Raw genomic sequence first — 27,297 nt, forward strand, 5'->3', positions numbered from 1 at the left:
ATCGAACTAAACAGAAAGGGAATTAACACATGTGAAGTATTCCTATTTTAGTCACATTATTGAAGTGCAGTACAGACATGTAAGTACCTTAATCAAACTATTACCGCCATGTAGTACTTTTTGCCGCATTTTGTGATAGGATATATGCCATACACACACTGAGTGAGAACAGGACCACAGACACACACACCTACAAATGTACAATTCCACGAAAACACTCAAAATTGCATGAAATTACGGAGGAAACATTGGCAGCATGGCCACGTAATGATGTTTATCGATCAATGTGCTATAACATGTAAACGAGAATATGAAGGGAACATTCTAAAAACAATCCATATAAACACCTAATCACATTAGTGTCTTATTCAGATTAAGGTAAATAATTCGATTACTGATGTCCATGTTAACGTATTCACTGAAGAACCAAAATATTATGACTAATAACAAGTGAATCATAACAAGGCAACGTATTAAAGTCTGTGAGAATTAGATTGTAAACAAATAATCAGGTTTCAAATCATGCATCATGTTGGTCTTAGAAGAAATTCATTCATTCATTTTCCTTTGGCTTAGTCCCTTTATTCATTAGGGTTCACCACAGTGGAATGAACTGCCAACTAAATGGTCTTAATTGTATAAATACTTACTCTCAGGCACATTTATATATATATATATATATATATATATATATATATATATATATATATATATATATAATAAATATACATAATAAATATTTAGGTACATCATATTGGTGTTTCGTAACATCTAGTTTTTTGAGTTGAGTTGTAAGCCCAATATAAAGGTCTGCATTCCGAACAAATCTCCGAATAAAGCGCGGGAGTGGTCGGTAACTGGTGTAATTTGAACAGGAGCGGGCGGTCTCACAATATCACTCCCGACTCCCGAGCGAGTGAGCAAGCGTTTGTATGTATGTGAATGAGAGCGCGAGATGCTGTGTTTAGCTTGTTTGTTACTGTCTATGTGTGTGTGTGTGTATGTGTGTGAATGAGATAGAGAGCTTGGTGCTGTCTATGAGTGTGTGTGAATATGAGAGGGAGCGTGATGCTGTCTGTGCGTCACTTGCTTGGTGCTGTGTGTCTATGTGTGTGTGTGTTCATACAGACAGGCTGTCTGGACTCTGTATAGCTGGGTGGATTTTGGTTTGGGGCGAGGCGGGCAGCGGGACAACAAATGCTGAATATAAGTGTGAGCAGGACTAAAATCTGGCGGGAGTTGGATTAAACATTTTGTCCCACGCAAATTTCTAGCCCAAAACTCAACGCCCAATCTGGAGAACACTTCGGCTAATTTAGCTTACCTAATTAACCTAGAATGCATGCCTGTGGACTGTGGGGGAAACCGGAGCACCCGGAGGAAACCCATGCCAATATGGAGAGAACTTGCAAACTCCACACAGAAATGCCAAGTGACCCAGCCGAGGCTCCAACTAGCGACCTTCTTGCTGTAAAGTGACAGTGCTAACCACTGAGCCAATTTGTCGCCCCCATAGGGGAAATTGTCACAGATAAAGATTCTTTTACACAACAACATATTCAGCCAAAAATGAGAAACTTTTATGTCTGTTTGCCTGTTTGTTCACACAACAAGTGGAATCTTTTGAAAGTGTTGCCTTTGTCGTGTCCCTGCAAACACAACACAATAAGTGAGTACGTAGTGTGTTGTTATTTTCTAACTCTTCATTAACAAAGCATGAATTTACTTCACATTACAACCAACGTATATTGCGCGAATGGCAAATCATACATTCACATCTGCTGCCGACTGCATGACAACACTGCAGGAGAGGGCAAATTCTACAGCAGGATAGCGCTCCGTCTCATACTTCAGCCTCCATATCAAAGTTCCAGCCAGCAAAGAAGGTCAAGATGCTACAGAATTGGCCAGCCCAGTCACCAGATATGAACATTATTGAGCATGTCTGGGGTAAGATGAAGGAGAAGGCATTGCAGATGAATCCAAAGAATCTTGATGAACTCCGGGAGTCCTGCATAAATGCCCTCTTTGCCATTCCAGATGACTTTATTAATAAGTTATTTGAGTCGTTGCAGAGATGTATGGATCCTTACTGTCCTAATGAAATAATAAAAAATCATGATCATATTTAATTTTTTAAAAATAAGCGTAATCTAGAGGTCTTCGCCTTTCATATAAGCCACTTCTGATACCAAATGATTAACTAGAACTCAAGTTATTAATTGTTGTTCCTAAAACTTGGATAGGCGACAAGACTTTTGTCAGGTAATGTAGATGTTGTTGCAAAAGGTGGGGAAGTGATTTTAATTAAAGATCACAAGGATACATTAATTATGATTCCAAGCTGACATTAAAGGTGTTTGCCTCGCATATGTACACAGAACACTGAAAAAAAGAGTTCAGCCTAAGAATGTGCATTAACATCACCAGTTTTTTCAGCGCTGGAGATTTAAAAGGGAATTTGCAAATGCAGCTTCTCAGAGAGTGTTTTCGCTGTTTAATATTTAAAATTTAAGCCAGCACAGCGTACTAAAACACTCAGCGAAAAGTTGCTTCTTTAAATATACAGCCCAACTCTTCATTTAAATGATTACAAGGTAAAAAAAAAAAAGATAAATAAATTAATTGATTAATCAATCATATGTCCTGACCAGTTCCCAATTAACACAGTCCAAACTCTATTTTTATCTGGCCTATTATCGCATCATTCCACCGGGATTCACTCAGTTCATTGCCTGCAAAAAGGCAATAACTGTGACACACTCCAAAATGAAAATGCTGTCTTTTACAGAGCAATAAGCTGAGAAAACCACAAAGAGTTCTAGGTGTGTTTGAAGTTTAACGCTCTTTCATTGGAAACGCTAGATGACACTGAACAGTCCTTCTTGAAAGGAGGTGATGACAACCTTGTCTGTTTTAAAAACGACTTTCTATCACTCTGCTCTTGCATTTCAAAATCTGTCAAAAATGTCAAACAAACAGTAAGTGCATCACAAGCTAATTGTCAGAGATAGACCATAAAAGGGAAAGGCAGTCAAGTCAGACATTGCCAAATACATAAAAGTTACTAAACTAGTCTCGAAAGGGGGCAGTGCAGTGGCGTAGGTAGTGTAGTAGGTAGTGCTGTCACCTCACAGCAAGAAAGTTGCTGGTTTGAGCCTCATCTGAGTCAGTTGGTGTTTCTGTGTGGAGTTTGCATGTTCGTGTGGGTTTCCTTCTGGTTTCCTTCACAAGGCCAAACACATGCTATAGGTGAATTGGGTAGGCCAATTGGGAATTGGGTAACCCAGTACTGGGTGGCAGCTTTGAGGGCATCCACTGTAAAACATATGCTAGATAAGTTGGCGATTCCCAGATTAATAAAGGGACTAAGCCGAAAAGAAAATGAATGACATAATTGCATATAATGGGTTGTTTTTGTTCCAGTCACATACATTAAATGTTTAAATATCTCTTAAATAGGTACTGCTTACATAATTTTACCATCTGTACACCAATATAGGTAGTGAATGTGCGTGTCCTTGGGTGGGGCTGTGTCGGTGTGGTAATGTGGGCTGGTGTGGCTACAATGCCAGGGCTGATTTTTAGTCCCAGTCCGCTTATGGAGTCATTCTCACTTGAGGAAATGTCAAAGTAAAGCTGTGTGACCCATTCAGATATCATATGCGAAGCACGTCTCACAAAACAGATGCTTCATACAGATAAATACTTGTGTATAAATGTTCATCACTAACCTTTCTATGAACATGACTTGATTAGAACTGCAGATCAATGATGCAAATAGCAAAACAAAAGTGTGAAATAGCCTACTTTAACGTCTGCAATTATATAAAATAAATAATAAATGCAACATATATGAACACATACAGACCCTTACAGTGTTCAATTTGTTACCAGTTACAGACAAACTACCCACAGCAAACATTTAGTCCTTATTTGGGTTCAAAAACAACACGTATACAGGACAGATCAAAATTTTGCACAAAAAAAATGTAGGATTTTTTTGCCTAAAATAAAGAGCACGGTTTTCTCACAATTCTGTAGATGTAAAATAAAGGTTAATATGAGTGGGCTATTATTATTGTTATTCTCAAACATGTGGTAAAACTGCAATAGGCTTTGTGTAGCTGTACTGTTGGTTAAAATGCTAAATTTTGTATAGATTTGGAATGGTGGACTTGAACAGACTTTAGATTTGTCCTGGTCATTAATGCTCATGATAATTCTGATGTTGAATTATTGTGTTTGAGACATGCTTACAATCTGCCATTTTCTGCTTAAAATCTGTCACTGACGTGATTTTAGCGAATACAGAAGACTGGGTGGGTGTTTTTGCATTTCGGTGGGATTTGGATACCTTTTGGGCTGGAATCAGTCAGCTACATCTGGCAACACTGTGCGCGCTTTCGGTTTCATTTCTAAGAGCGGTTCACTTCCCGCATGACTCCCAAACAATCACGCTGTGCCACAAACTGAATGTTATTTACAACTTTATTTCCTGTTATTCACAGCCTATGCAGGTTCTGTTCACTAAAGTAGACTTCTTTCAGAGGCGCGCAGGCCAACCCTCCCTGTGGTATCAGCTGACCGTCAGCTATTGCCACGTGTGATTTTGCGGTAGCAAAGACATCATTACATGAAGAAAGAAATGACATTTTTAGGGTTAATTATATCTTATAAATACAGTATGTGACTCTTTCAACACCATTTGGAGGTACCCACGTTGCTAAACAACGTATGTAAAACAATGTGAAGACTTGTGCGGCCACCATTGCTTCTCTGCTGAACTTGAAAATATGATTGACACAACCGTAGAAATGCTGGATTAAGATCGTCTAGGGCAGGGATGTCAAACTCAATTCCTGGTGGGCCGCAGCCCTGCACAGTTTAGTTCCAACCCTAATTAAACACACCTGATCAAACTAATTAAGTCCTTCAGGCTTCTTTGAAACCTACAGGTAAGTGTGTTGGAGCAGGGTTGGAACTAAACTGTGCAGGGCTGCGGCCCTCCAGGAATTGAGTTTGACATTCCTGGTCTAGGGGGTCAAATAGAGATTGCTATCTTTTTGCGACTAATTGTGCAGCTCTACGTGGAATTATATGCATAACAAAAAGTGTGAAACAACTGAAAATATGTCATATTCCAGGTTCTTCAAAGTAGCCACCTTTTGCTTTGATTACAGCTTTGCACACTCTTGGATTGGTTGTCAGAAGCTCTTCAGTAATCACACGCCCGTTATTATTTCAATAGTACAGTTCAGTATAAGTATGGAACATCATTTCAACCATATTTTGACATGTACTTTTCACCTTATTTACTCTAAAAGTAAACACTACTGGCATTTAAAGCTTACCTTGTATTAAAATGTATTTACTTTCTTATTAGATATTTCATTTAATGAGTTGAAACCTGTTAAAAAGAGTTCATAAATAAAGATTTAAATAATTAGACATTTCAGAATAGTATTACTCATTTTACCGAAAAACTTTTGGACTCCACTGATGATCGAGAAACCCTTTGGTGTGTTCAATAAGAGAAGTATATGCATTTTTTTTGTCTTTTAAGCACAGTTTAAAGTCTCCTTGTCATATGCGTCCCATTACTGTCTTGCAGAATCATCAAGCGTCACTGTCATGAACGCTTCTAATGAATTAATGCGTGTTTATTGGAAAAAGGCTTCACTGTGTCATTCCCAGTCATTCATTAGACTGGCTTTTTGAGACGCTGTTATTTACCACAAGCTGTTTTGATTGTCGGAGACTGTTTTGGGCTTGTTAGTCGTTTTTGAATGCTCTTTGTTTGTTTTCTGGTGCTCCGCGCATTTCCTTCCAGACTCTTAAAGAGACTCTTTGGATGCTATGAAAAGGATTGCTTCTCTTGCTGTCTTATTGGATGGGAACTCGGAGGATTGGCAGGCCACTCAAAGCTGCCGTGCAGCCAACCACACAAGTGGCCACAAACACACTCGAACGCACAGCATGCTTTCATTGTCCAGGATTTATTTGGATTCTGAAGATGTCGTGAACAGTCTTTCTTTGCCGTCTTTCTGTCTTAATACTAATGGAAGCTTCTCATATTCCCAGAGATAACAGCTCAGATTCAGCATTTTAAAGGGCACCTATTTTAGCCCTGTTCAAGATTTAAGTCTTTTGTGTCTTCAGAATTTGTCTGTAAAGTTTCAGCTCTGTTTTCTGTTTTCTCAGATGATCTCCTAAAATCACGATGAGTTGAAAGCTTGTGTTATACTCAGGTATTTAGATATTGAGGTATACTGATTTAGTTTTTTGTTATTATCATCAGTACAATAACGTGTTTAAGGCTTGTTTTGATCAGGGATCTAATCTCTGCAGAAAGGTAGATCTCTCCAGCAACAGGATTGAGAGAATTAGAGTATAATTCCTAACCATATCAAGACATATCGTCTTATTACATAATGTAACTCAAGAAGACTCAAGCTTTAAACATGAAAATGATCAAAACTCTTTGGTTATTTTTGGGTGTGATGCTAATGGTCTAATCCGATTCAATGATCTATGCTAAGCTAAGCTAAAATGCTCCTGCCAGACCCAGAGGTCGACTAAATGCATTCAAAAACTCTAGGGGACTTGAATAAATTGAGCCTATTTGTTTTTTAAGTGTCTCTTTAAACTTTTGTGGACTGATCTAAATCCATTGCCATGCACTCAAAAAAACAACCCAAGCTCATTCTGAAAACGTTGTCCCGCTGACGTTTCTGAAGACGGAGATTTACGTGGCTGAAGGTACTTATGGCTGCATGTAATTTTTTTAAGCGAACACTACGGGGTGGTGTGACACCGCTCCACTTCCCACTCGCCGGCTGACGGCTTACCGACTTGTGGAGGGCTTTTCCTGCTGCAACCAGTTTGTCGTTAGCTTGTTGTGTACGTCGGCAGAGTGGAGACCCGGAGGGGAGCTGACCGTGATGACGGCGACGACAGGGTTCGAGTCCGGGGTAGAGCGGTTCATAACAGGGTGAGATTGTGGTAAAATCAGAAGACGTGGTCAAGATCAGACGAGGGCTTTTCTTTTTCTGGACGGCTTTTGTAAATCGATGCTTGGGTTTAGGGAAGCAAGCGGGCGGGCGGGCCAATCGGTAAAACCAGTTGGGTTTAAGGAAGGAGGAGGGTGGGTCGGCCGATTGGCCTGTCACCCAGTCAATCATTTTGTCAGTCAGTCAGTCAGACAGATGTTCACTCGACAGCAGCCTCTTGTGGCTTTAAGTGAGAACAGCGCGGGCGTAAACAAAATAATGATTAAAAAAATTTTTTTTGCTGCTTGTTCAAACTAAAACCATCTAAAATGAGCTGAATTAACCCAATTGTTGAGTTTTTGGGGGGAAGGATTGTTTTATGTTTAATCCACTTCAATTTGTAAAAACAATGAAGTTAACGTAATTCATTTGTGTTGGGACAACATAAAGGAATTCTGTGGAACCCAGAATTTTTACAGTGTATGATTTGGTGGACATGATCTAAAAAATTATGCCACATTTATACACTGTAAAAAACGCAGGGTTGCAAAAAATTCATTCACGTTGTCCCAAAACAAATCAATTTAGTTAACAAATTTAAGTGGATTAAACATAAAACAATTAAGTTGTCCTAAAAAACCTTAAGAACTGTGTCATTTCATTAATTTATTTTCTTGTGGCTTAGTCCCTTTATTAATCTGGGGTCGCCACAGTGGAATGAACCGAAAACTTATCCAGCAGGTTTTTATGCAGCGGATGCCCTTCCGGCCGCAAACCATCTCTGGGAAACATCCACACACACACTATGGACAATTTAGCCTTCCCAATTCACCTGTACCGCATGTCTTTGGACTGTGAGGGAAACCGGAGCACCCGGAAGAAGCCCAAGCGAACGAAGGGAGAACATGCAAACTCCACACAGAAACGCCAACTGAGCCGAGGTTCGAACCAGCGACCTTCTTGCTGCGCCATTACGCCACCCAGTGTCATTTCAGCTCATTTTAAATAAATAGCATTTGAGTGTAGTATGATATGGAGCTAAGCTGATTAGATGTTAAAGTATTTCTTGAAGCATTTTTTTCAGTGTTTTTTAAAGAGAGCTGTAGAAGCTGATAAGGGTAGCTGTTCAATTGCAGTTACATGCTTTACTGACATCTAAGCTGGTCCCAAATGGAAAATCACTCAAACTATTATTTGGTATTCCCTAAACTGAGGAGCAGCTGTTATTTATTTTAGAGCTGTTACGTGACGCTACGCCCAGTGTGACACCAGCAGGGTCAGATAGGAAATAATGACTGTATACGATAAGTAAAAGTAAAGTCTGATTGCAGAATTAAAGAGCCTTTCAACATGAAAACGTCAGTTAGCTATTTAGAAGAATTGCTTTGCAATCATTCATCTCCTAATATTGTAATGACAAGGAATGTCGTCCCATATGTGCCGTAAAATCAGCCACTGCTTTAGAAATAGCCTGTTGTATAGTTGGTACTACTGTACATTTGGTTTTACACAGGGTGCAAATCATGCATTGACGTTAGGAGGGGGAGGTCAGCTTTTTTGGTAATGTTAGTTTGTGTAATACATGATTGAGTTGATCACATTTATGTGTTTATTTAAATTACATCTAATTCATAAACAAAACATGTTTAAGTTTTCAGTGCTTTGTGGGATATTTAGAGTATTCTGACCTACAGTAACCTCTGATTAGTTATACAGAGCTTACTGTAGGTCAGACTATAAAAACTATGCATCTTATTGTAATTTACTTTTAGCCAACACCCACCTATTTTACAAGAAAAGTATCTTGTGAACACTATTGATGTCTGTCGGTACTCTAGTGTAGCCGGTTTTAGACTGATTTTTTCCTCTCGCATCGCATAGACTGATTGGCGCTAGAGCTGCACAATTAATCACTAAAAGATCGCGATCTCGATTCGACCCCCTAGGCGATCTTAATCCAGCATTTCTACGATTCTGCCAATCATATTTTCAAGTTCAGGAGAGAAGAAAAGACGGCTGCCTTAAGTTATTAAAGTTGCTCAGTGACATTGACACCTCCAAATGACGTTGAATGAGTCACATATAAGGTATAATTCACCTAAAAATGTAATTTCTGTTTTAATATGATGTTTTCGCGATCGGGAAATCACACGTTACATGAGCTGCTGACCGTCAGCTGTTATTACAGAGAGGGCGGGCGCGCGCGCTTAACTTAGTGATAGACGCGCACGCGCCTACTTTAGTGAACAGAACCTGCATATGTTGTGAGTAACAGGTAATACAGTTGTAAATAATATTCAGTTTGTGGTACAGAGTGATCGTTTGGGAGCCGCGTGCGAAGTATGAACAAGCACTTAGCCGTCAAAATGAAACCGAAAGTGTGCACTTCATTTAAATGATCATATCGCATTTTAGAGTTATGATTACGGCAAGCATTTGATATGTTTTTTCTTTTATAGCGAACCCACAGTTGTGCATGAAAATAAATGTTTACAATGTCAGTATAACTACTCTAGCCTATATAGTGTTGAATATAATCTGATAATGGCAAATGTCTGATTTTACCAATGAATTAAATTGTCTTATATGACAGATTGCAAGCATATATCTCAAACATAATAATTCAACATCAGAATTATTATAAGAACAGAATAATATAGAATAGAATTATTTATAGAAACCAGTAGACCTACACATAATATTATTATTATCGAGGTTGTGCCAAATGTTTGTTTTTAACATACCTTTATTTTACATCTACAGAATCGTGAGAAAATCGTGATCCTTATTTTAAGCAAAAAAAAAAATCGCGACTCTCATTTTAGCCAGAATCGCGCAGCTCTAATTGGCGCGATAACGCATTCACAATGTTATGAACCGTTAAAGGGGTGGTCAAATGCAGACGCGGACAATTCGGTATCGGTTCAGTAATAATCAGAACCGGTTATTATGTACTGACATAATTTAACTCGTATGCGCTCTGTCGCCGTGCTGACTATGGTGAGAGAGGCGAGCGCGAGTAATTAAAAAGCTCCAACTACTTAAAAACGCAGAACGCTCATAATACTTTTCCTCTCCTCTCAACTGTTACAGCGATACTTCTGGATACAGACACAAGCGCATGTCTACAGAGTTTTCTCCGCCGTGTCAATCATGGATCAGCTGTGATCGCTGCTGCCGTTTATCAGTGACACTCATCTGTGAAGTGCGCCAATCGCAGCCCTTTCTGTTGAGTGTGTGACCAATCAAAAGGGTGTAAGAAAGAACTTGCTAGACAATGGTCAGAAAGTGAGTGGGATATTCATATTTGTTTATTTGGTATAAATGCTTGTGTTGTTTAAAGGTACAGTTCATATATCTGACTTTTTGTATTAAAGGACAAAATTGCTTTGCTGTGAAAAAATGATAAAACTGTGTATGGAAAGCATTGTCAATGTGCCGTGATGCACCGAGATATTGAATCGATGGCATGGATAATCGATAATCGTAACCGAACTGTGAGACTAGCGTAGGTTCACACCTCTAGTCAAATCTATATATTTATATTATGCCTTATTTTAATTATTAATAATATCATTCAAGATACAGATCAGAGAAAACAATTCCCCACTATTAATGGGCTGACGCCCCGTACATCTTGTTTTGGCATCCTTCAAGGAAGAGTGAGCATTAATTAGGGGGGTCAGTCTCTCTCCTCCCCCCCCCCCCCCAACCCCCCTATAATTTGCCCCCTGGTTTCACACCTTTGTGACGATTTTTTGACTGGACCACAAAACTGAGGTTTTAAGTTGCATGGGTAAATTTGTGCAGATAGTCAAAAATATATGCAAGAGTCAAAAAGATTGTTATTGTATGCCAAAAATCCTTTATTTGTTAAGATGAACATTGCTAAGAACTTAATTTGAAAAACTTTAAAGATGATTTGCTTAATAATTAGATTTGAACCCTCAAATTCGAGACGTTTAAATGATTTCAAAATACTGTCTTACACTGCAAAAAAAACAAATCCTTGGATCTACTAATTTTATTTTTAAGATACGTGGTTGCAAACAATTGATTTGGTCAGAATTTAAACAAACAAATAAGGTTGAACATTACTAAACTATTTGTTTGTACACTTCAGCTCATATAAACATTTTTTTTAGTGTATCCAGACTATATTTACTTTAACATCCTGATTATTTATTCTGTGTATAAAAATCTACTTAAAAATGGACTCTTAAAGGGATAGGACACTTATTAAAACATTCAAATCAGGTAAATTTTTTCCATTTTTTTCAGTTTTTCAAACTTGAAAAGATGTTTTGAGAGGTGTTTTGACCATTCAGGGCTGCCATACAAGTAAAAGGCAAAATCCAAAACGGTGTCGAAGAAACAAATCCACTTTTCAGTCTCACAACATCAATAACAAAAGTATAGAGTATAAAGTCACGGCATACAAAGAGTAAGTCTGTTTGTGTCTCCGTACCATAGATAATCAATTGGTTCATGATTGGTAATTTTTTTTTTATTATGTGTTTCCAGTATTGCTAGCAAAGTATCAAACTTCACTACTCGCTTTGCTAAGTATTTCATAACGGATCAATTAAAATGCATCGAACTCGGTGTGCAAGGTTTGTGTGCTTGACAATTGTTTCAGAGCTGATAGAAAGGCAACAGTAACTCAAATAACCACTCATAACAATCGAGGTATGCAGAAGAGCATCTCTGAACGCACAACATGACGAACCTTGAGGCAGATGGGCTACAGCAGCAGAAGACCACAACGGGGGCAACTTCTGCCAGCTAAGAACAGGACACTTAGTATACAATTCACACAGGCTCACCAACATTGAAAAATAGAAGATTGGAAAACCGGTTCAGGCTGATGGTGGTTGTGTAATGGTGTGGGGGATAATTTCCTGGCACACCTTGGAGACATTAGTACTAACTGAGCATCGAGTCAACGCCACAGTCTGGGTAAAGTGTACCCATCTTCTGATGGATAACGCACCATGTCATAAAGCGCAAATCATCTCAGACTGGTTTCTTGAACATGACAACGAGCTCACTGTACTCAAAAGGCCTCCACAGTCACCAGATGTCAATTCAATAGAGCACCTTTGGCATGTGGTGGAACTTGAGATTCGGATCATGGATGTGCAGCCAACAAATCTGCAGCAACTGCGTGATGCTATCATGTCAATATGGAGCAAAATCTCTGAGGAATATTTCCAGTACATTGTTGAGTCCATGCCACGAAGGATTAGGGCAGTGCTGATGGCAAAACTCAGCACTAGTAAGGTGTACCTAATAAAGTGGCCGGTGACTGTACATACGTGTGTGTTTCCGAATCCCAAATACTAAAGACGTCTAGTGGCTTCAATCACATTAAAAGTCTCCATTTCAGGCTAAAAGATATGATGGCTTTTCCGAAATTAGCAATGCACAAATCTTTCCTTACTGCAGCACTCCCTTCAGGAGACCGAAAATGTATTAGTTTTCGCCTCAGATTCATTACACATTTGAAACCGATGCTGACTTCCTTAACATTACTTTCCTAATGACTCTGGGAACTCCTCCAGAAAACCCCCTATAGTCAGTCAGTGCAATTTTGTGTTGAGCGATAGCCAGGTAAGATAACAGTAAATCTCTCTCACAACTCACCCATGACAGAATAAAAGTTCCCTATAATTGTTTTCTCGTCTGAGAAAGCACTAAAGCGGAGGAACAAAGTTTTCAGACACCGGAAAATTTGATTGGACTAACATAGAAGAGCTAGTCAAAACAATCAAAAAGGAACATCTACAAGCCTTGTCCCATTAGCATGACCTAATTAGCATGTGGATGTTGAATACAACAGTTTTCCCACTTGGATTAAATTCAGAGGGCTAATGATAGCACATGGTCGAGTTCAGCATTAATTGTACAGCCATACTTTACACAATGTGGATTATTGTTGGATTTTTACTAATGTTTTCGCCTTTCCACCCCCAACTAGCGCTCGTCCATGACAAAAGCAGGCCACAAGTCAGGAGGTTTGTACAATCCGCAAGCTCACTCGACCGGCAGCACACCGCCACCACACTAAAAATATCATATAAGCCATGCGAGGAATTCAGTCATTTGTTTTTCCTGTGGGTTTTAAACCAATACCGCTGAGCAAACGCTTCCAACATTTGTTTAAAGAAGTACAGTATGAGATACTGTAATAAGGACAAGTTTTGGCAAAGTTTGTGCTTTATTAACTTTCCTATGTGAATGAAAGACTCCCACAGTAAACGTTTTACATCACAAAAACATCTTTGTGAAATGTTAAGAAAGAAATTCAAGATTTGACAGACTGATCATCAGTGATTAGCAATGTCAATTTGTAGTTCTCTATAAGTTTCCATTCCCTTAATTAATTAATGCATTAAAGGGATAGTTCACACTCAAAAGTGAACATTTACTCACTATTTACTCTACCTCAAGTGATTCCAGATACTTATCAGTGTCTTTCTTCTGTTGAACACTAAAGAAGATATTCTGAAGTAAGCTGAAAGCCATTGACTTCCATAGTATAGGTAAAAACAAATATTATGGAAGTCAATGGTTACTGGTTTCCAACATTCTTCAAAATATCTTCTTTGTGTGCAGCGTAAGAAAGTAAGTCAAACTGGTTTGGAAGTAAAGAGTGAGGAAACAATAACAGAATTCATTTTTTGTGTGAACTATTTCTTTAAGAGTTCATGAACTAAAGCCCTGCTCACACTGAGATTTCAGCCACGAACCTGTCATCTGAGACAAATTTGGGAAATCCTATAAGATTCCTGAAATCCTAAAATCTGTGATCTTTGACCGTTAGTTTGACATGTTCACTGACAGCCGCTTAGTGCCCGTTGCGATCAGGTTTTTCCTCTGATGAAGTTCTGGCAGTGTCCAGTTTCCTGCAGCGTGACAACAGCTGCGATGAGCATCAATCGAAGAACCAATAGGAGCTCAGAATCTGATGACACGATTCATGCGACAATTCAAATGGGGAAATGTCAAAACTTCTTCCTGGTTTTATTTGAGACACGGCGTGTCTACAGATTGTTTACGTTTGCTGTGAGGAATCATTTCAGAACGTGGGATAGTGAAGGTGTCACGGGTGGATGATGGCAAACTCCAGGGGTGTTTTCTTTCATGTTTTGGCGCTTCATTGTTGTTCAGTCTGAATTTATGACAAGTGAGATCTTACAGTGTGACATGGGAGCCAGGTTCATGCAGTCAGACATGCTACAATCATTCAGGATTATATATATATATATATATATATATATATATATATATATATATATATATATATATATATATATATATATATATAAAATAAAACAAATAAATAAATAAAAAAATTAAAATCGCACAGTGCGAGTCGTCTTTACATTTGAAAGCAGAAATGGCAAATTGCAAATGTAGTTTCACTGAAAAGTGTTATTAATACATAAAGTACTTTTATAAAGACAGTATACATTTCTTATCATTATTTAATGCTAGCTACAGCATTAACTAGCGTTAATCTATTGAACCATTTTGAAAACGGTTGCCACATGTGAGTAAGAGAATAAATGCTGTCACTGAATGGGTGCCTATTCAATAGATTGAATCTAAAGAGTCCATATATATTCATTCATTTTCTTTTTGACTTAGTCCATTTATTAATCAGGGGACGCCACAGCAGAATGAACCGCCAACTTATCCAGCATATGTTTTACAAAGCGTATGCACTTCAACTGCAATCCTGCACTCATATACTCTTGCATTCACACCTACTCATACACTACAGCCAATTTTGTTTACCCAATTCACCTATAGCGCATGTCTTTGGACTTGTGGGGGAAACCGGAGCACCCGGAGGAAACCCACACAAACACGGGGAGAACATGCAAACTCCACACAGAAATGCCAACTGACCCAGCCAGGGATAGAACCAGCAACCTTCTTGCTGTGAGGCGACAGCGTTACCCACAGCACCACCGTGTCACCAAGAGTTTATATTGGTAACTTAAAAGGTTTATATTAGCATCGTGTCGTGTGCTTATATAGTGTGCTTATTAGCACCTAAAAAGTACAAAAGTGCTCCTTTTGAAAACTTATGGTCCCAGTGAAGGCTTTTCGCGCGTTTCGCATGAATCGCTCGAGGTTGAAAATTTGAACTTCAGCAGACATTCGCGGCGCGTTAACCAATCAGGAGCTTACTCTTGTGGGGGCGTGATTGTGACGTTTCACCTGTTGTCGGTGTCCCTGGGGAAATCCTACAGCAGACATCGACAAAAAGTTCATCAAACTGGGCTTGGCTCAGTCAGAAGCACCGCTGAAAGCCTCTATCATCCAGGTTCAGTTTCTGGAGGATTTTATAAGCTCACAGAGCTGGATGCACCTCTGAAAGGATCTAGTGGACTCAGACACGACCCTAAACATATCAACGCTGTTTTTCAGCCTTCATAAAGCACATAAACACGGTTATTTTCTTCATAAAATCCATGTTAACCATTTAGCAAGAAGCTAGAGTCACCAGGCAGACAGAAGCCCTGCCCATCACGCAAATCCGCGACTGTTCTGAAGTGAATATGACGCGCGAATGAAGCGAGTTAACTCAAATGTTTACGCGGCTATTTACACGTGAATATCGCGATGGGTTATGTTTAGTACTTATGGTTTACCTAATGTTAACTAATGTTAACAAATACATCTTTACACTACACACTGGACTTTTATTTCAATAAATAGACTATAACGCAAGAATTGTAACTTAAACATAACTTTCTTTTTCCCTTTCATCAGCTTTTTACTGATGATGAGGTCACAGACTGTCTCTGCTTGCTGTAGATCAGGGGTGGCCAACCCTGTTCCTGGAGAGCCACCTTCCTGCAGATTTCAGTTGCAATCCATATCAAACACACCTGCTTGTAATTATCATGTGGTGTTCAGGTCCTAATTAATTGGTTCAGGTGTGTTTGATATGAGTAGCAACTGAAACCTGCAGGAAGGTGGCTCTCCAGGAACAGGGTTGGCCACCCCTGCTGTAGATTATTGTTTCCTCAATCCTTAAAAAAAAAAAAAATAATCAAAAGGACGACAACTTTTCATTTGCATGTTGTATATTTAATGTAAATATTCACTAATACTATTTTGCCATCTGTGCATATCCAAAAATGCGCATGAAAATAGTTTGATGGAAACAGCTATTGTCTCACAACCCTCACTTTGGGAACCACTGGATTAAAATAACATAACATGAACCATCAAATTTCCCTTGATCTTTTGACATATAAGAGGTGAGATACAACAGTGCAACCCTGTAAAACCTCAGGTTAAAGCAGTTTTGACCCCATGTCTAAATTTAGTATCGATTACTATTATATAACATAAGAACAAAGAATGCACTTAAGATGGGATGTAGCAGCTGTTTTCCATGTTTCTTTCTGACTACAGAATTCATTAACCACCCAAACTGCCTCTTCAACATAAACCAATAGCAGACCTCACAACCAAAAACAAATGCCATTCCTTTGATATCATTTACGAGAACTCTCGGAATAATGACTACTTTATGTCCCCGCCTTGAAGATTCACTGGGTTTTAAGTAGCTGTACAGTACAATCAAGTTGAGATTCACAAGGCCTATATTTTAAGAGAAAGGCGTACAACAAAACCTCCAACTAGCAAGTAAAGCAGTCCCACACACGGAATCACATGCTAGTGCTTTGTGCCCCAAATGAGACCCAATTTCCACAATGACCCCATTATTTAACCTTTGACACCTAATGTTGCTAGGAAACATCAAGAGTTCTCAATCTAATGCGGTTTACTCCTATCCATTCAGTTTTAACTATAGGCCGCTGGTTGTTTAAAGTGAAGTCAATGAAATGACCAATTTTTGCAAACAGCGATTTATACTTCGGTGTTAAGCGCAATAAATCGAAATTTATTTTTTCGATTTCAATTTTGGCCTCCAACATTTTGGTAAAATATTATTTGAGATCAAACGACTATTGCGTCATACGCCATTCATTCCAGCTCTCTACTGATTTCCACTTAAAACCAAGCTTCATAGAGGAATGAATGCAAACTCATTTAACATGACTTTTGCAGCATGAATAAAATTCTATGGAAGCATGATAAAAATGCTGTTCTGTGACGGTGGAAAGTCATCTTGTAGTTTAGGATGCATACCCGCAAACTATAGGGTGCATTCACACTTGGTTCATTTGCCTGGACCGTACCCAAGTTCGATAGTCTCCCCCTGCAACTTCCTCGGTTGGTTTGTGTTCACACTGTCTTTATTCCTTCTGAACCCTGGTACGCTTGCGTCATCGAGCTGCTGTTTTGTTTACGGCTGTTCCTAGGTGACGGTCACGAAAGCAAGTGCCGAAATGGAAAGAATTCTGCACATTCTGGTTTAACTGAAGCTTTTAGTTTTGGACATAAGCGACTCGCGTCCATCTGCCGCAAACATATTATAAACATTCAGAACATCACACAGTGTCTGCAGAAGCTGTTTTTGGAGGAGACAAGCAGACATCACTGTGTTTCACTGTGTTTGCCCTAGCTCAGTCCCGCGCGTGTCACCAAGGTATGAAACGTGACACACACACGCATGCATGCATGCACGCACGCACACACACACACACACACACACACACACACACACACACACACACACACACAAACAAACAAACACGAACGAATGTTATGAAACGATAAGTTTGTTGTACAGTTGGCGGTTCACTTCGTATCAGAGTTCTCATGAACCGTGCCCCAGACCACCTCTTTCAGGCGGACTCGGGTACGGTTTACGGGTGCGCACCTGAGTTCAGTATACACGTTCACACTAGCTAAACGTACCGTACTATGACGTCAAACGAACCCAAGTGCGAACCAAAAGTGCTAGTGTGAAAGCACCCTTACACAGAAATGCCAACTGGCCCAGCCAGGAATCAAACTAGCGACCTTCTTGTTGTGAGGTGCAGTGCTAACCACTGAGCCACTGTGTCGCCATATTCTTAAATTAAAAGAGCAAATTAACACCAGGTAACTTTACATTAGGCTCCAGTTTCCTTTAGTTGTTGCCTCACAAAACTTCTATTCCAGGACTTTGTTGGTAAGACTGCTGGATGTAGACTATACTAAACCTGAGATGGGGTAATCCTTGGTCATCACCTCTTAAATCTCTCATTAGTGCAGAGGAGAGCAGCTGCAACAAGAAGTTCTGGCACAGCCACAATAAGAGTATTTATTTTTATAGGAGCACTCTGTTGTTTCAGGCCTTGAGCTTGGGTCTGGGATCTCTCGGCAGAGATTTGGTTTAATGACATCCAACGGGGGAACCTTAATTAGCAGATCAAAATATGAGATGCAGTTTATTCTGTTATATACTCCCTTCAGGGTTTGAACATATCAAGTAGGGTATCCCAAAACAAATGTGTAATTGACGAAGCTCGAATATTCTATCTGACAGGTGTCGAACTCAGTTCCTTGAGGGCCGCAGCTCTGCACAGTGTAATTCCAACTCTGCTTAAACACACCTGATCAAATTAATTGAGTCCTAAGGTAAGTGTAAGTCTGTTGTAACTAAAGTTGAAACTAAACTGTGCAGAGCAGCGGTCAAACAGGAATTGAGTTTGACTCCTCTGTTTTACATCTACGCTAGGACAGATCTCAGCACATACATCATGTCAAATAACAAACAAGCAGGTATAGACTAAAAAGGATGTGCAAAAGTACACATTTGCATATACACCTTGTCGGTGCCACCTGAAAAGCTTATTTAATTCCAACCAACAAGCTTCCTACATCTTTTCATCATTTACATTAAATTTCCATTTGTTTTCCGGACATCTGTGTTTCTTTCCTGAATGAGGATTTTGCTAAACATCACAGATAGAAATTGTTCACCGACAAACCAAAATGATTTATCAATCAATCAATCAATCAATCAATCATTTTCTTGTCGGTTTAGTCCCTTTATTAATTCGGGGTCACCACAGTGGAATGAACCGGCAACTTATCCAGCAAGCTTTTACGCAGTGGATGCCCTTCCAGCCGCAACCCATCTCTGGGAAACCTCCACACACACATTCACACACACACTCATACAATACGGCCAATTTTAGCCAAACCAATTCACCTGTATTGCATGTCTTTGGACTGTGGGGGAAACCGGAGCACCCCGCGAAGGCAGGGAGAACATGCAAACTCCACACAGAAACACCAACTGAGCCGAGGTTCGAACCAGCGACCCTACTACACTACCAGCACTACCTACTGCGCCACTGCCTCGCCCCAGAATGATTTATATTCGATGCAAAAAAGTCAACAATTAACAAACTAGATTGATTTATGTGCAATGCGAAGTCAACAATTTCTGTGTTTCCCTGACTTTCCGAAGTCTGGAAATCACAACATTAATACTCCCGGTGGAAGCACTGATTGTGTAACTAGGCTGATTTAGGGTCACGTCCACAGGACCCTGATCAGAAACATTTCTTAAAAGACACGCTCTTGTTCAGAAGCAGTTGGACTAAGTGCAAGGGAAGGTAATGCTAACCATATATGTCTTTGTACTAAATAAAACCATCTGAAGCCTGAAAAAAATCTTGAAATAATTTACAGCTTTTTTCAAAACCTGGACTGACCACTCAACACAGGCACCAGACGCAACAAAACTCTTGCACACACAATAGCGTGTTCAGACAGTGTGGGGCGAATGCTAAAAATAGCTGACCTGCATCTGTAATGCGACCGACATTATCATCTCATGGCTCTTGATCTGGTGAAAGCCACCCGTTCATTTCTAAATTATTTGTCGATTGCGTTTAAATACAAGGTCACACATAAACGAATTTAAAAAGTGTCCCTTTTACCAAGCAAAGAGTAAAGAAAGACTGACCTGTTATAAAGAATCCCCTAGGAGAGTGAGAGATGAAGTGTTTAGGGTAATGCTTGTGGAGCCGGTAGTCTTTCTCGCTCCGTGACCGGGTGCGCTCAGAGACCCGATCCGAGAATTCAGAACTGGGCCAAGCCCTGCGCAAATTAGTGCTCCGTGTCTTTTTCATGATGAGCCCCCAGACAAACAGATCCGGCTCTAATATCCCTCCACCACGTTCACACTTCTGACATGACGGGATGCCGTCTTTATCCACAGAAGTGCAGGGAAATGCACTCAATCACAGATGCACGGCTTGTAAAGTGGCTCCCTTGCGAATGGTTTTGAGTTCTCCTGGTCCTGAATCGGTCATTTGCAAATGCATCCAGCGACGCATCACTGTTCTTCGCACCTGATCCCGGCTTATAGTATCTGGCTTGAAAACAAGAGTCAAATACGCATGCTACTCTCACATGCTCGGCGGTCGCTGCGGCATGTGGTAGATGGAAGATGAGGAGGTGTGTGGGAGTGCGAAGGGAGGAAGGGTACGAGGGGGCTCATGTGGGAGAGATGGAAGGAGGGGATTTCGGAGGGGTCAGAGTGGGGGGCTGCAGGGTTTTCGCACCGTGAGAAGAACCCGAGATTCAGACAAAAGATCAATTCAAACTGAGCTTCACTCCACCAGTGCAGACAAAAGAGACCCCCAGAAACAAATTAGACTGAAGACCAGAAACCACAGCGAAGACAAAGTCTTAGGCGGTTGTCTTCGTGTGCAGGGCAGGGGTCCTTCAACCGTGCAGAAATGACAAGCAGGAAAAAGAATACAAGTGAGGAAGACGAGATCCAGGTCCTTCTCCTTTTATCATTCAAATTCAATCCTGGAAGGACTGATTAAAGGAAGTTGTTGAGAAAAACATTGTCAGAGTTGAAGACTAGGGATTTCTGAAGAACCCACAATTTGGGATGAAGATAAACATTGATCCAAGTGTCCAGAAGCGAACGCACGGTAAACAAGTCTTCTAGTCGATCTTCAGGATTTGTTGTCTGGCTTGCCTCTTACTCCACCACGCTCCCGTAAACACTCGTCTGGAGGCTGATGCGTGTGGCTCGTGCTTTCGGCAGATTATTTGAGGAGCTGTCCGTCTTCAGACTTGTTGATCCAGTCAGGGTGCGCTTCTTGCCATTAAACCTTCAGGGCTTTCTCTTGCTGTCTTTCTTTTTCTGGCAGTTTGCCCAGCCTATAGAAACACTCTGCTTTATTTACATACGCTACCTCGCAAGCTCCCCAGACAGTCAAACCGTCACAGTAAAGAGCGTGTGAGAAACGAGGACGAGGAGTCCCTTATCTGCAAGAGACGAATGACAAAAGAGTGGAGGCTTGCAGTGCCTCTTCCAATAGAACTTATTTTCTCTCTGCTTTTTTTTCTCCACCAAAAATCCCTCCTTCCTTTAGGCAGAGTCATTCACAATTCCCACTCGCTCTTGTCAGTCCAGGCACCAGCTGCAAGAGAAATTCCACTGGAATGCAATTAAAGATATCCCTTCACGGCACTTCGAGCGGGAAAAAAAGGGGGTTCAGGGATCTGCATGGAATGGTGAATGGAGATCTTTCCCTCCCTTCTTCCTCGCTCTGTCACACTGTCATTGCTCCCCACCTCTCCTGACAGGAGCGCAATTGCGCAGCTGTTTGAGAACACAGCCAATCACTCCATGGCACCAGACAGAGAGAAAACGCGACAGGATCTCAGTCTCTCATGTGCACCAGAGTGGAATACCACAGTTATAACAATACACAAAGCATAATGCCAGACATTTCAGAGTGAACATTCTTATCTCAATATTCTAAACAATTCTTGCCAATATCCTATTTATGAACTACCATAATTGCTTAATAGCTGTATTAACAAGATATGGGTCAAAGTCATGATATCCCATTTAGGTGTTTGCATCAAATTTTATTTATAAAAACTTAGATAAACTTAATAATAATAAAAATAATAACACATTTTTTTATAATGCGCTTTTCCAAGACCCAAAGTGCTAACTTGTATAAAACTTTTTTGTTTTTACGAAAGTAACACTTATTTCCCACTATGCAGTTTATGTACATCCATAAGAACTTATTATCTACATCAACTCCTGATGCTAATGATCACACCGGTGTGATCAGTGTAGGTTGATCCCTGGACTATATGATCACGTGATCAGTCGCTAAACTCAAATCTGCTTTTCCCACGATGGCACACACTTAGCTAGAGAAAGACGCAACTTATCAATGTTTTCAAACTAATAACATTTATTTTAGGTTTCAGGCATTAAAATATAAAGTACCAGCAACAAATAATATTTTTGGCTTTTAAATGATGGGGACGGCAATAATAATTATTTTTAGATATAACTAGATTGTGTGATTTATTCATATCAGGTTTCAAACGTTTACTTTAGCATTCTCCTTGTTAAACAGCCACCTACTTTCATGTATTTTGGAAAGAATTTGATGAAACAGCATGTAGTAAATCCAGCAGCTCTAATCTCTTTAGTGTACAGTGTGTCCGTCTCGGATCACAGATCAAATAATATGATAATTAATAATCAGTTTTTGAACATCCATAAGAACTTATCATCTACATCAACCCCTGATGCTACTGATCACACCGGTGTGATCAGTCTAGGTTGATCTCTGGATGATGACCTGATAAGTTGCTAAAATCAAATCTGCTTTTCCCACAATGGCACACACTGAGCTAGAGAAAGACACAACTTATCAGTGCTTTTAAACAAATAACATTTATTTTTGGTTTCAGGCACTTAAATACAAAGTACCAGCAACAAATAATATTTATAGTTTATAAATGGAGACAAAATTATTAATTATTTTTTAGATATAAATAGATGATGTGATTTATTCATATCAGGTTGCAAACATTTACTTTATTCTTCTTCTAGTTCTAGTACAGCCACCTACTTTCATGTATTTTGAGAGAAGTTGATGAAATAGCATGTTGTAAATCCAGCAGCTCTAATCTCATTAGTGCATGGCATGTCCATCACTAGTCATGGCTCAAATAATATAATGTATAATAATAATAATAATACAATAATATAATACAATAATACATGTTCCTACACATAATTGGGAATCACAATAGTAGACATTTCACAATATATTAAGAAAGTTTGTCAGTAAATGCAGAAAAAAAATATTTGTAAAAATTGGGGCTGTGATGTCACATGATAAAACAGATGTAAAGAAAGTCTTTATCTTGTCCACGGATGTCACAAAATGTCATCTGGCAACCAAATATCAGTAGTCTGAGGTAAACGGGCAGAGACGTAATGTAGAAGCAGGCATTGCTCATCTTCTGAAGCAACATTTAAACAGGCTCTCCTGAAGATGTTGTGTGCGTGAGAAGCTCTTTCATTTCGTCCTGTATAATTTGGCTCTAGTTTTCAACAAACTGTATTTAACAAGGCTGCTCTGTCTCTCAGCCTCATTGGCCTCCTCAGGGCAGATCATTAATCAGAGGGAGGACTCCCTTCTCTGTCCGGCCAAATGAGCAGCGAAAAACTAATGTTTTTCCAATAAGCCACAGATCAAAGGTCACCCGTCTATAATAAAGCAGACTTCCACCATCTTTCTCATTAATATCAACAATCTGTGCCCGCAGCCTGCTGCTAAACAAATTGACATCAGCTGAATGGAAACAAAAAGAAACCTCTCAATGATTCAATGAATGGGACAAATAATTGCTAACTTTTAATGATGAACTAAACAGTGTCTTTTAAGCTCTAGAAAACGGCTTGAGCGCTGATGCTTTGCAGGCAGAGGGTGTTGGGTTTCCCAGCGCTTAATGAAACACTACAGAGTCATGGAGAGCAGAAACCTGCTGTAGGTCAATTTCAACCTTGGCTCTCTAGTGCAGACTTTGCAGGAGTCTTGGCAAATTTAGTTTACAACTTTCCATGAGGTCTGGATAGTTTTCGAGGAAGACAACACATCTACTGTAGCTAGTTTTATCTACTTGGAAGCAGAGCATGGTGCTAGCGATACCAAGGTCATGGGTTTACATTTCCAGGGAATGGATAGGTTGAACGCACTACCAAGTCCCTTTCTCAAGTCTTGATTTAAGGAGCACAATTAAAAACAACTACAGTTGACCAATGTGCTGTACGTTGTATTATGAAAACAAAAAGCAAACAGCAGGGCAGCATGGAGGCTCAGTGGTTAGCAACATCACCTCACAGCAAGAAGGTCGCTGGTTTGAACCCCGACTGGACCAGTTGGTGTTTCTGTGTGGAGTTTGCATTTACTTCCCATGGAGTTGGCATGGGTTTCCTCCAAGTGTTCTCGATTTAACCAAAAAAATAATAAAAACCAGAATTTACATGAGAAATGTTAGGGCCATCAGAAATCCAAACACAAGGATCTCTGTTATACTTTTAAGATTTAAAGACATCCTTTGCCATTAGAAAGCCAGACACAGAGGGAGTCTACACCTTTTGCTTCAGGGGCAAATAGAGTTAAGTATTGTCTGTGAACCACTGACAGCACAGGCCATCCTTTGAGAATATAGGCTAAAGGAAGTATAAAAAAAAAAACAATAAAGCAGCCAATATATAGCCCCACAAGTACGGAGTACCTTGCCTGAATAATATCATCCAATATTGATTGAATGTCTATTTTGTTCCAGTGATACCCACAACTTGCTTTAACCAAGTAAGCAAGACCTTATGGTAAACTATCAAAGCATCAGCAAAAATGTAAATGTATCTTTCAGATGCCTGTCAGCGTTTGCATTTAATATTCTCTGACCAATTGCAGCCCATCAATGCCAATTGCCATTTCTGACTCAACCAATAAAAACGCTTCACTGCCAGGCCATCTTGGCACGAATACACCATTGGAAAACCCTCTACTGTCATTTCATGCCTTGCAAACCCTTAACGATTTATTCCTCCACAGCACTCCGTGTCTGGTAATCTCCGGACCGGGCCATGGTGCCAATTCTCTGGGTCTGAGTTCACATTTCTCGGGTCTGTTGTGGCTCATATTTCTGGTTGTGTTATGTCAGGGCCGCCAGTGATGACAGGAATGCAGACGAGAGCCCATGGAGCAAATGTCTTTCCTTCCAGAGAAAGCTGACAGTGTGACCCTTACAGGCCTTTAGTGAAGCGTAGCACAACACAAGGGCGATGGGTCTGAAGGGGCGGAGATTTAAAACAACAGACTGGGGAAATTATATAATAAAACAATAACAATGAAAGGTAAGTCTTTGCAGAAAGCATTGAAAACTGCATTTACCGATGTCCATGCGGTCATCTACTGCAGTGGTCCCAAATTCCCAGGCCAAGTGGTACCAGGCCACACAAGAAATCATTCATTATTTCCGTTTTATTATATTATCTGAGTCTGAACAATGACCCTATTCTCTTGGTTACATCTTGGTCACTTGAGTGCCAAAATGTAACCCACAACCTAGCAAAACGAGTAATAAAGACTTCTTTTGAAAGTTTCTTTGCAAAGGAGAAAAGGCTCAGTGAAGAACCTATATGTTCCTCTATATGTTCCTCTATATGTTTTCATGAGAGTTGTACTCAATACTGATCCATCCAAAGAGTTTGTAATGTAGTCAAATGTTTACAAACACAAGCGAAGCCGTTTAGAGGTCATTTCTGGTTAATGATGTCAGAATTTACCGGCATTTTGCGATGGATGTGTGAATGCTCTTTTCCGGAAAAATTCCGTAACGTCCTCGCCTGTGTGAACAGCGCTTTTTTGAACTTACCGGTAAAGTCGTTCCGGAAATTTTCCGGATATTTACCGGTATCACTGTGTGAAAGGGGCTATTGTCTAATGCAGTGAACAAGACAAAACAGTTACTTTGGATAGAAGCAAAGTCTCAGCTTTTCTCTCTGGTTTACAACAAATACCAACAATAATTGTCGAATAATTCAACATCTTCACTTCATCACCGCTCCAGTCATCTAAAGTTCACCTAAACATTGTCTCTCTTCATTTCTCTCCAATGTTATTGAGTTCCATAAAGCTTTTGTCAGTTTGTTTCTGTGCCCTCTGAGTGCCTGACCTCACACTTGTGCTAGGCTGCAGGTTTTTTTTTTTAAATCCTCACAGTACTCACCCGTGTAGCTGCCAGACCCCCCCACGCATGAGAAAAACGTGTTCTGAATTATCAACCCTGCCCCCCTACGTTTAAACCATACTGTTTTTCCTCTCTCTCACCCTCTTTTCTTCCAGGATCATCACAATCTCCTCTCAGCACCCCATACTGTAAGAAACACACCGCTGATACTCCCACGCCAAACAATCCCAAACACGCCTCCATTAGTGAGTGTCAGAAAGTGCTCCAAGCTACACAGACAGCTCTGTTTGCCTATATTCAGCCCATTCCACATCCAAACTACCACAAATCACTCTTACTCTTACAAATGACTGTTTGAATTAGTGTGCTGAAACTAAGAAGTTGCCTCTTATTTTACACAAGCCTGAACACGCAACCACATTTAGCTCCATCATCTTTAGATTTCAAAACCTCTAATACTCTAAATCAAAGTTAATATAAGATGGGGGAAAGTTTAATAAAGAAAGAGCAAAGTCATTTTCCAGAGTTACTTCCAGACTTCCAGAACATGACAAGGTTGTTGGTACCAAATGGGTTGTTCTAATTATATTCAAAACTGCCAACTTGAATGGATTTTTAAGGTTTACAGAGGTTTACATTGAAAATACCTGGTGAGACGCAGTTCTGTGGGCAAGAATATCTTGATGCCAAAGTTCAGAGAAGGATGACTAGACTGGTTCAAGTTGATAAAAAAAGCAACAACCTCATTTTGAATCCTTGTTTACTTTCCTCCACTCTTCACATGTCAAAATGTGCAATAATCTTCTAAAATGTCAGATTTTTGTACATTTTGGAAAATCAATGTTTCCAAACCAACCAATGTTTGCAGAAAAACACTTCTGAACACATAACACATCCAACCTTGAAGCAGGTGAGCTACAGCAGCAGAAGAAAAAAAAACTGCAAACTAAGGTTATAATTTAAACGCCTAGAAAAAAATTAGACAACAAAAGATTGGAAAACTGCTGAATCTCAATTTCCACTGTGATATTCAGATGGTTTAGTTAATTTTTGTAAACAGCATGACAGGATGGATCCATTCTACCTTGAACTTACAGTTTAGTCTGGTGATGGAAGAGTTAAACCGCATTGAGAATGTGAGGTGCATTGCTTCATTTACCCATTTCAATGAGAGAAATGACAATAGACATTTTTAATATATATATATATAACTACTCAAAAACTTTTATCTGAATACACTCACCGGCCACTTTATTAGGTACACCTCTCTAACTACCTGTTGATGCAAATTTCTAATCAGCCAATCAAATGACAGCAACTCTATGCATTTAGG

The 27,297-nt window shown here is 39.8% G+C and overlaps 1 protein-coding gene across 2 annotated transcripts in view; it reads right to left on the reverse strand.

Annotated features, from left to right (window-relative positions):
• stox2b (storkhead box 2b) overlaps positions 1 to 27,297 on the reverse strand; it is a 139,089-nt gene that overhangs the window by 57,628 nt on the left and 54,164 nt on the right. Inside the window, exon 1 of one of the 2 annotated variants that reach the window (XM_087281056.1) lies at positions 19,888 to 20,395. The exons of the other annotated variant lie outside the window; for it this stretch is intronic. Coding sequence (XP_087137182.1) covers positions 19,888 to 20,053 — 166 coding nt within the window. The 5' untranslated portion in view covers positions 20,054 to 20,395. Of the gene's footprint in view, positions 1 to 19,887; positions 20,396 to 27,297 lie in introns of those variants that run through there. 2 annotated transcript variants of the gene reach the window in all.

Source organism: Danio rerio, chromosome 14 (assembly GCF_052040795.2).
Source record: "Danio rerio strain M-AB ecotype USA chromosome 14, GRCz13ab, whole genome shotgun sequence".
Classification (NCBI taxonomy): Eukaryota; Metazoa; Chordata; class Actinopteri; order Cypriniformes; family Danionidae; genus Danio; species Danio rerio.